At 35.5% G+C, this 10,465-nt stretch overlaps 1 protein-coding gene and 1 pseudogene across 1 annotated transcript; both read left to right on the top strand.

The window, feature by feature from the left end:
- The first annotated feature begins 670 nt into the window (after positions 1-670).
- On the top strand, positions 671-3,595 carry LOC133700707 (BTB/POZ domain-containing protein At5g41330-like). The gene is made up of 2 exons (XM_062124334.1): positions 671-2,489; positions 3,252-3,595. Exon 1 carries the CDS (start codon positions 1,046-1,048, stop codon positions 2,453-2,455), a length of 1,410 nt encoding a protein of 469 aa, XP_061980318.1. The 5' UTR covers positions 671-1,045; the 3' UTR covers positions 2,456-2,489; positions 3,252-3,595.
- A 1,427-nt stretch (positions 3,596-5,022) lies between these two features.
- LOC133701465 (silicon efflux transporter LSI2-like) lies at positions 5,023-7,455 on the top strand (annotated as a pseudogene).
- Positions 7,456-10,465: the final 3,010 nt, after the last annotated feature.

Below are 10,465 nucleotides of genomic sequence, written 5' to 3'. Positions count from 1 at the left end.
TTTTAGTATATAAGTAATGCTATTTTTATTTAAACCCATGTTTAAAAGTTTATTGCATTTTTTTGTGCAACTCATATAGTTGTTCTTTTTATATGCTATTTGGTTGCTTTACTATGATCATGTATCTTAAAAGGGTAGGTCCATACACAAAGGCCCTTATTTTTTAATTTGGTAATGGAACATGTGACACATTCATCCTAAATTTTCTTTTAAAAAATAAAGTGGCACGATGTATCACCTACCTTTTCTCGTATTTTGGCGATGCTGGAAAATTAGAGTTGATGAGTATTTATCTTAAAACTTATTTTTAAATATTTTATTTTAGCACAATGTGATTTTACCAGCAAGCATCTATTTTTATATCCAGGATATCTGGATATTACCCTTACAACAAAGGCCATTTTACTTGTGTTCGTTGGGCTAAAAGGCCTCTTATTTTGTTGCCTATTGATATATAACTGAAGATTATCATTAAAATAAAAAATATAATTTTATTAGCATGAACTGCTAGAGTATTGGTCAAAACACAACTCACCTGATCTGTTTAACAGAAACAAATTTCACCAGCAAGATTACAATAGTCAAACATGTGGATTCTCACCTGTTCAACAACCATTATACCAACACGAAATGGAATTTTTATATTTTGGATCATCTTCTTCTGTCTGGTTTTGTTTTTCATTGTGCCCTTTCAGCTTGTAGTCGTCACTTGCAGGATAAATCAAGTAAATGGTCTCTCATCTTTCATGGCTCCACCATTATTTTAATTTCAAACAAATAAAACCCTTAAACATTGAAAAAAAAAAACCCTTCTAGACACTAGCCATCAAAATAACCTTCATTGCCACTTATTTTTTAACAAATCAAAGACCAACCTTGCTTGACCTTGTATAACACAATCACCCCGGCCCCCTCCTCCACCTCCACCTCCACTGCTAGCCCACCACCACCTTCTCAATTTTTGGGATTTAGAGTTTCTTCTTGAAGGCATAGAAGAAAAAAATTACAAAATACAAAAGCAATACCCACCTTTACAACAACTACCATGCCCTCTCGAAACGACAACCTAAATCTCCAGAAACTCTTACTCAATCCATCAACAGGATCAAGCATAGTAACAATTAACGTCGGTGGGCAAATCTTTCAAACAACAGATCAAACTCTAACTCTAGCAGGTCCAAGTTCCCTCTTTTCCCAGCTCTCCGAGTTGACTCATCTCGGTCCCCATTTCATAGACCGAGACCCCGAGTTATTCTCTATCCTCTTATCCCTCTTAAGAACCGGAAATCTCCCTTCAAAGGCCAAGTCTTATGATCTCCAAGACCTGATTGAAGAGTCAAAGTTTTACAAGATTGAATCTTTATTGGTTAATTCTCTCTCAAACCCATCTCAATTCGACCCTTTTAACCTCCAGGAAACCCTAATCTTGCCCTTGAATAGCCGGGACACGGCGTCAGCGGTTGCAACGACACCGTATGGTACCTTGCATGTGTCTCATGGTAGCAAGATCACATCTTTTGATTGGTCATTGCAGAGAAAGTCAACGACTTTGACCCAATTCACTGCGATTGATTCTATGTTAGCGATTTCCCCAAACTTGGTGGCTGCTGGGGCTACTGACTTCTCGGGGTTGCAAATTCTGGATCTTGAGAAAAAGGGTTTTGTCTTGGAGACATTGAATTGGGAAAATGTGACTAAATCGGGGTCAACAGTACAAGCAATTGGGTCATCTAATGATATGTTGTTTACGAGTTTCGAATCAAGTAGGCGAAACTCGAATTCGATAATGGTTTATGATTTAAAGACTTTTTCTCCAGTTACTGAGATTGGTCATTATGAAATATTCGGTGCTGATTTGGATTCTGCTATACCAGCCACGAAATTGAAGTGGGTAGAGAGTTATAATGTGGTAATGGCGGCAGGGTCTCACAGTGGACCGTCAGGCGTGTTAGGGAATGTGAAGTTCTGGGATATAAGGAGTGGAAATGTGGTTTGGGAATTCAAGGAAAAAGTTGATTGTTTTTCCGATATTACTGTTTCAGATAGTTTGTCATCGATTTTTAAAGTTGGGGTGAATTCTGGAGAGGTGTTTAATGCAGATTTGAGGAAGTTAGGGAGCGAGGGGCATGATTCGTGGGTTTGTTTAGGTGACGATAGGAAGGTGGGGAATGTGAGGAAAGAAGGGGTTGGGTGTAAGATTGAGGCTCATGGGAATCAAGTGTTCTGTAGTAAGGGCGGTGATATTGAGCTTTGGTCTGAAGTGGTGATGGGTTCGTTGAGGAAGAGAGAAGAGGGATTGCCAGAAAGGGTGTTTAGGAAGAATTTGATGGGGAGGGTGAAGGACATGGAAGGCTCAAGGGTTACAAATTTAGCTTTTGGAGGGAACAAAATGTTTGTGACGAGGAAGGATCGGCAGTCCGTTGAGGTTTGGCAAAGTTCTGTCAGGGGATTTTGATTTCAAAAATGGGTTTGACACTTCTGGATTAATTGTAAGACTGCACATTACTATTTGAAAGTTGGCAGTATCTTGTTTCTTTTTTGTATATTAGGGGTTTGTTGTTGCTGCTGTAGGGCATAGTTTGTTTGATAGTTGATATTTTTGTAAATGGCCTTGTATTTTATCAAGCCTCTAATTGTTTATAAATGGTTAATTGAATGAGATTTGTATGAGGTAAACAATTCGTTGTTTTCTGTTTTATTTACTTAAATTAATATGCAGATGATCACCAATGATAAGATATTTAACTGAGTTCCTTAGGTTTGAACTGCAACACAATATTGGAATGTTGGAGTTTGAATGTCTGTTTTTACCATATCAGAGTCTGAAGCGATCATTATTTCTGCACTCTATCAAAGTTGACATTAGGATTTCATCAATGATCAATTTAAAATTGCAATACCTAGCATTGTTTCAATTTCATGGAGCAACATCACCTTGGAGGAATTTTTTCTGGCTGTACACCTTATAATTCTATAGCTAAATATGTCCACCTTTCTATGTCTATATGGCTTTATAAATTAATAATTTGATTTTTTTTCTCCCCTTCTTCGTGCATCTCTCATTTCTGTTTGGAGTTCTCAACATGTAGAAAGTATTTCCTCGGTCTTTCTTAAGGAGTTTTGATGTTGAGACTTTGTTGGTTAAAGCACCACAGATTGGCTTTGGATTCCTATTCACTTTACTATTATGGTATTACTTCTTAATGCATGTTTCACAACTACTTATTGAAGATTCTTTGATGCGTTTCTAGGGAAAGTGAAGGGTAGCATGATTGCAGAAACTCTAGGCACACCATTTGAGAGGCTGAGCACATCAAAATTGGCACATGAGCTATAGTTGGGATGATGCTAAACTATTGAATTGAATTAATCCTTATTATTTCAGGACTAGCTTGTTACCATTTCTCAGGAACAGGTTCTACCTGAAAAAAGAACTAGGTTGTCATACAACACACGACTTTGCTTTGTTTCAAGTGTGGATTAAGTTACATGTTGATTCTATGTTTTCATTCTGTGGAAAGATGAATTAATTTTTGGTCACCTTGCTCTGTTCTTGAATTGATTAATGGATCTTAATTGTGGTTACCTTCTATTACCCCCCTCGTAGTATGATATGGTGTTTTCAATGCTTTAAATTTTAAATTTGAACTGTCGCAGATCTGTTGAGAAACAGAAAGTCTCACTGGTTTGCATGGCACCATTCTGGTTTTCTTTTGGTCAAGTTACTGGGTCATCAGCTTGTGCTTCGATGAATCATCATTTTGCTTTCAAAATCATTTTGTTACATTTTGAGTTTCAATGGAGCAAGACAGGAGCCCATTGCTCAATTAGGTTGACAGGCTAATTGCGAGCTTACATATATACATTTTATTGTCAAATCGCTCCAGAGACATAGCTCCGTGGGAACCTGCAGCAGCTTTAAGACTCCCTGTTAAGAAGTTGGAAGCTTAATAAGCCAAGCTCATCTGGAAAACTGGGAGGATGATAATCAGTGAATAAGCGTGATGTTATTATGAAACCATAAATGAATAGATAGATCTATGAATAAAAAAGTAGGCGCATGATACAACCCTGTTATGGTGACGCCCTCTATTTTCCTGGAGCTGTTGCTTGAATACAGACTATCGATTTGTGTTGGTGATGTTACATGAATGAAGATTGCTCATGCAAGGATCAGGTATGTAGAGTATTTAAGGCAGTATTTCTGAACTGGAGATTATGTCAACTTTACTGTTTAGCATACTATTTTGAGATACTTAGTTTATAAAATGTTCAAATATCTAAAACCGGTCCCAGCCCATAGGTACACCTGTACACACAAGTCCTACACTGTTTACTTTGTCAAATAATGTCTCAGTAGTGCCTCTCTCACTTCCTTTTTATGATAGGAAATATTTTTGGGACCGCATCAAGAGTCTCATAAGACTGATAAGAAACTGAATTGTCCTCAAAGCAAGGTGGCTGTGGTTGGGTGGCTTTTTATTTCAAAGCAGGGTGATTAAACAACTAATAGAAATTTGTCCAGTGACCAAAGTTGGGAAGAGATGGGATAATGTGTATATTTTAAAAAATATATGAGTGAAGTTTTTTCCTCTTCTAAATTGTGATAAGCTCTAAAATGAATAAAAATAAATAAAATGCCTTTTAATTTCTGGCCAACCAAATTTGTTTGAGAATATAAACGTGTGAAACTAAAAACTGTTTTCAGACAATTAGAGGAAATATTATAATGGAAACTGTTTCCAAAATCAAATGCAACCTTATATATTGGTGTCGGTCTATATCTTATTCAAGTTCTTTCATTTTCTTTGCTGCAAATGCTGATACTCTTGATTGCTTGCGAATGATCCAAATTCCATAACAACTAGGAAAAAGACCTATGCTGTAGGACCACACATGTATTTTTGCGCAAAAATTATCAGATTTTCAGTCATTCATTTTCAGCATGGCATGTCATGCTAAAGGTTATTTTGGAAATTGTATGCTTGCTTTGAAATGTCTCGCCAATAGGAATGTCTGTTCAGCTGCTTTGACTGCTTCAGAAGAGAATCTCCAGCATTGTCAGTCCATTTCTTAGCCTCTCATTCTGGCATGTCTTTGTAAACTTATCATGGAAATATTCATATAAACTCATTATATTCTTTCTACTATCTGGTTCTACCATCCTATCTGGCAATTTTTTCAATTTTGACCACTTTCATCTCACCAGCTCTTAATAAATTTGTAGTTACACTCTTTTCTCAGATTCAAATATTGGTTGAGCTACAGAGTGATATCATCTTCTTTTAGAGCCAGTATTTTTTCTCAAGTTTTTGCAAAGGTGGAGGGCTGCTAAGTGGTAGCTCACAAACAAGCTTAATCTTGTAAGTTATAGAAATGGCTCTGGCTCCAATTGAGAAGGTAGTCTTAGGTTCAGATGCCTTTGCAATCTTTTGGATTTTGGCAGTTTTCCCAGCAGTTCCTTTCCTGCCCATTGGAAGGACAGCAGGTTCCATCCTTGGGGCAATGCTTATGGTTATCTTCAAAGTCATCATCCCTGAGCAAGTGTATTCTGCCATTGACCTCTCTGTACGAGGACTTCTCTTTGGAATCATGGTTGCAAGCATCTATAAAGAAAGAGCAGACATGTTCAGGTGCCTGGGAGTCTTGTTATCATGGAATAGTTGGGGTGCAAAGGGCTTGCTCCGCTGGATCTGCATTGTTTCTTCGATTTTGAGTGTTTTCTTCTCTAATGACACCACTTGTGTCATTCTCACTGAGTTCATATTAAAGATTGCTAGACAAAATAATATTTGACCTGATACATTCTTGCTTGAGCTGGCTTCAAGTTTGGATATTGGATCCTCTGCAACTCCAATCGGCAACCCTCAAAACTTGATAATTTCTATTCAAAGTGGCATCTCTTTTGAGGAATTCGTATCTGGAATTCTTCCTGCAATGATTGTGGGTGTCTTTGCGAATGCTTTAATTCTTATATGCATGTCTTGGAGGTTGTTATCTGATGTTCAGGAGGAGGATGCTTTGGATGAAATGATTGCTGAGGAAGATTCAGCTGTCCATCAGAATCTATAAACTCCCTGAGTTCATTGATATAAATAGGGATGGAGGTCATTCCAATACTCTCAAAAACAGATTGAGTGAATTAGATATGTGCAGAGATTCCAGTGGTGAAATCGAACTGTAGAAATTAGTCGTTGCAGAAGAGGAGGCAACTGATGATATGTTTTCTCAATTAGTAGAGGAAATGGAGTAAAGGTTTGCAAGGGATGGGGTACAAGGGACTACGGAAATGATGACCGGTGTAGAGTCTGGGCCGCAACATGGAAAGGAAAGACCTGCTGGAAAGATGGAAGAGATCGTCATGGAAGTTGTGTGTTTACCTTGTTACTGTTGGAATGCTGGTTGCTTTTCTAATGGGCTTGAACATGGCTTCAATAGAATAGGAATGCCTTGCAGTCTCTGGAACTTATTGGAGCCTCATGCATGAATCAATCATGCTCGAGGGATTGCTGTGCTGGCCTTTTTAATTCTTGTTCTCTCAAATGTTGCTTCAAATGTACTAACTGGTAAGTTGATGCCCTGATTTTTCATTTCTTTTCTCCTTTTTTCGACAATTTGGGGTGGGGGATTTAACTTCAGCACTGCAACTTCCAGAGTCTTGGGTTGGTGTGGAGAATGCTTGTTTCATTTCACTGTGCTGGTAGTTTAGAATTTATTTGTTTCTTGTCATTGACCTGTGTTTTTTTTTTCGTGGTCAATCGTCTTTCTCCCCGAATTCATCATAGAAGCGCAATAGTAATTCCCAGTTAATATCACTTCATGGTAGACATTTGAGGTCTCCATCTGGTACTTGTTTTAGAACTTGTGGGCCTTAAAACATGTTTCGTTCATTGAGATAATCAACTTGAACATGTTTGAAAGTAATGTGTACTTTTTTTCTTTTAACACCAAGAGTATAACATCGATCGATCAAAGCTTCAAACATGCTGGCTCAATGTTAGTTCTTTTTCTTGGAGCAAAGGCAGCAGCTTCTGCCATTGCAGTATCTCCTAACGAAGAGAAGAAAGCTCGGCTCGTCCTGGCATGAGTTAGCACAGTTGCTGGAAACCTCTAATTGTGTGCGAACAGGCTCTTCATGCCCGGCCCAGTTACACTATCACATTTTGGAGCCATTTGAAGTTTGGTGTTCCCTCCACGCTTATTGTCACTGCTACTGGTTTAACACTTGTAAAGGGTTGCTTAAGAGTGCGCCGACCCATTCTCTCCGATGTGTTCATATTCCATGCATGGAATGCACTCGTCGGAGTTGACTGATTGGTTAGACAGTTCTCTCTTTTTTTCTTTTTAATGCAGTAATTTCTGTCAAAACACTATACTAAAGGGGTTGTGCACGGTTGTTAGAAACAACACAATCTTGCTCTATCAGCGCAACTTATTATTATTTTATTTTTTTTAGTTTTGTCATTAAAATTAATGATATATTAGATAAATACGAATTCAAATCCCATCCTTACCTTTTTTATAAACAAAATTATTTTTTCATTTTGGGGGGAAGTAGTATTTTGAAAATAAAATTATAAGAAAAAAACCTCGTCACTGCAGTGCATTTGCAGTGAGGGAGCAGCGATAGAATGATGGGAGGGGGACGATTTTAGTTTAGTCGAAAGATCAGACAGCTAATAAGATATCAGAATGTGTGGAAATGTCAAACCTAGAATGCAAATAAGTTGCTGTAATTGATTACACAACCCACCCACATGGCCAACTGGCCGTGAAGTCCACGCACTCTCATCTTTACTACAAGGTCCTGAATCTGATTAATGACAGAGCTCGGGATGCTTTCTAACCCTTTTTTATTTCGACAATACAAACTTACTGTGGCTACGTGCCTTATATTTCCGTGGTTCATTCTGCTTTTGAAGCAAATCATATGAAACAATCGTTTGGAAACAATTAAAAAATCATTTATTGTTGATGAGTCCATTGTTTTTTGGGTTTAAAACGCAGGGGGAAAGGAAAGCAATTCTTTGCTGTATCTTGCAGGGAAAAATCACTCTCATCACTGTTCATTTAAGTGTATAGTTAAGGTGAACAATGAAGAATGTTTTTTTTCTATTCGCTTACGTGAACAATGGAGAAATGCTTTACCGTTTACGTGAGCAGTAGATACATGCTTTATTGTTCTGGCTAGATCGGCCTAATTCAAAACTAAATATATTGAACTAGGTCTGGTCCAGTAAAATAAAAAAATTACATTTTATATTTTATTTTTAATTATATTTTATTCAAAAAACTAGTGTTTAACATTATTCAATAACATTACATAAATTAGACGGAGACCGCTTGATGACGTGATATTTGCAGAATTTGATCGCAATCCCAATTTTGTTCCTGATTATATTTTACTTGATGTTATTGCGTGTTTAAGAAACCAAGAAAATTATAGTCCTTGTCGGATGTATTTCATACGTGATCGAATTGTAGATAGTTTAATGGAACAATAAAAAATATTTTATATAAAATATTATTTATTTCATAATATAATAGCAATAGTTAAATCTACAATATTTAAATTAAAAATCATCAATATTAATAAATATTTTTTTAATTATTTTATAACCTCAATTTCAAAAGCATTTTTAACCAAACACATTAAATTACTTTTTGTTCAACCTCAATTTCAACTACAGTTTTAACCAAACATACATAAGTACTAAAACAACTTCAACCAAAAATACTTTTTATAAAATAACTTTTTCAAACCACAACCACAAAAACTGCCACAATACCAAACACACCAAACCGAGTTGCAACTTTAAATACTAGAGTCATTGTCTAACTTGAATTTCAAATTAAATTATGTTAGAGTTATTTTAATATGATTTAATTGATTTGGTAAATTAAAAAATAAACCTGCGACCTGTATCATGGAATTTATTGGGTTTAAAAACTTTATTTTTTAAAATTATTTTTATTTAATTATATGATAATAAAAATAGATACTTGTAAAAATTTAGCATCAACCAAATGCCATGAAATTTGTTTAAAACTGAAATAATTTCATTAAAAAAAACCAAAATAAATTATGACGATCAATTAAAAATCAATAAAATATTAAAAAATAAAATTAAAAGAAAAAAAAATACAATGAGAGATACTGTCTTCAAGATTAGTCTAAGGATGTTCCTACTGCGACTCAAGTCAATTTAATTAGAGACTAATTTGACTCTTCAAATTAACTTCCTACACCAAATATACTATCCTAAATATCGATCCCAAAATTCCCTTAAACACATTTTTGTCCACATATAAAAAGCCTAAACCTACTAGTACATCAGCATCTCAAATCAGCTGTAAGAAGTCAAAGACCATTAATAAATCAAATGTCTTGAATCAGATATAAAAAACTACTGGGTAGACTTTAAGACCATCGTATACCTAATCTTGTAAGACAAGATTCAGATTTTTGTCTTCTCACGACCATCTCATCTAGTTAAATCATAGGGTATGCCAATCTTCTATAATTCAAATATTTTGACTTATTTTCTTTGATGACGTATTTTTTAAAATCATCTAGCTTAAACCATCAGGTATATTAATTAGTTTTTTAAAATTTGAATTTCTTGGCCTAGCTATTTCTCCTCTGCACCAAATGGTGAACTAACTAGCCTCTCGATCTTTCCCTGTAAAAGGTTGATGCATCACTTAAAAAGAAGTAGATTACACCAACTAAAGACTTGAGATTATTTCTTTGTAATTCATTCTTGTGAGTATATATATATTTGTGTTCATTGTTTTTTAGTAAATCTTATTGCTGAATTAGTGCAAGTAGCACTATAATTACTTAGATTTTGGTCCTGAGCTTTTCTGTGGGCTCTTTTCTTTAAGGTTTCAATCCTTATCATGTGCAAAAAATCACGTGAGTCCCAACGTCCTTGACCTCACAAAGAGATTGTTTAGGTTTCGATCTTTATCCCACGAGCATGTGAAAAAGATCAGATGAGTTTTATCTTGAGCTTGGTGTAAGAGGATTGTTGTAGGGGGTTTAAGTTCTAAACTAGTAAAAGAACTTGTTGTCAGGCGTGGTCTAACATGAATTTAAAAGCATATGTTTATCGCTTGGAGAGCATAAAAGGGTTTAATTTTGTTATTATATTTAGTCGGATACATTATTTGTATCCAAACTCAAATTCAAGAATTATTCATACCCGACTCAAAACCTGATAAGTATGAATTTTTAATGTCTAAACTCGAAACTCGATCATCCAAACCTAATCAAGTTTTGAGTATTTATTAGTTATCATTAACTTGATTATTAAATATATTAGAAAAATAACATGAGAGTAGCAAATGACACTACAACAAGAACCAAGATAAGGATTAGATTCCTGGATTCAAAGGAGAGTAATTATAAGCAAGCATATTAATTATTAGTAATTAAGCTCTCCAAAAAAATAAAAACAAA

Source organism: Populus nigra, chromosome 8, assembly GCF_951802175.1.
Source record: "Populus nigra chromosome 8, ddPopNigr1.1, whole genome shotgun sequence".
NCBI classification, from domain to species: Eukaryota; Viridiplantae; Streptophyta; class Magnoliopsida; order Malpighiales; family Salicaceae; genus Populus; species Populus nigra.
The sequence above is the reverse complement of the archived record's forward strand: the minus strand, read 5'-3'. Positions and strand labels throughout refer to the sequence as shown.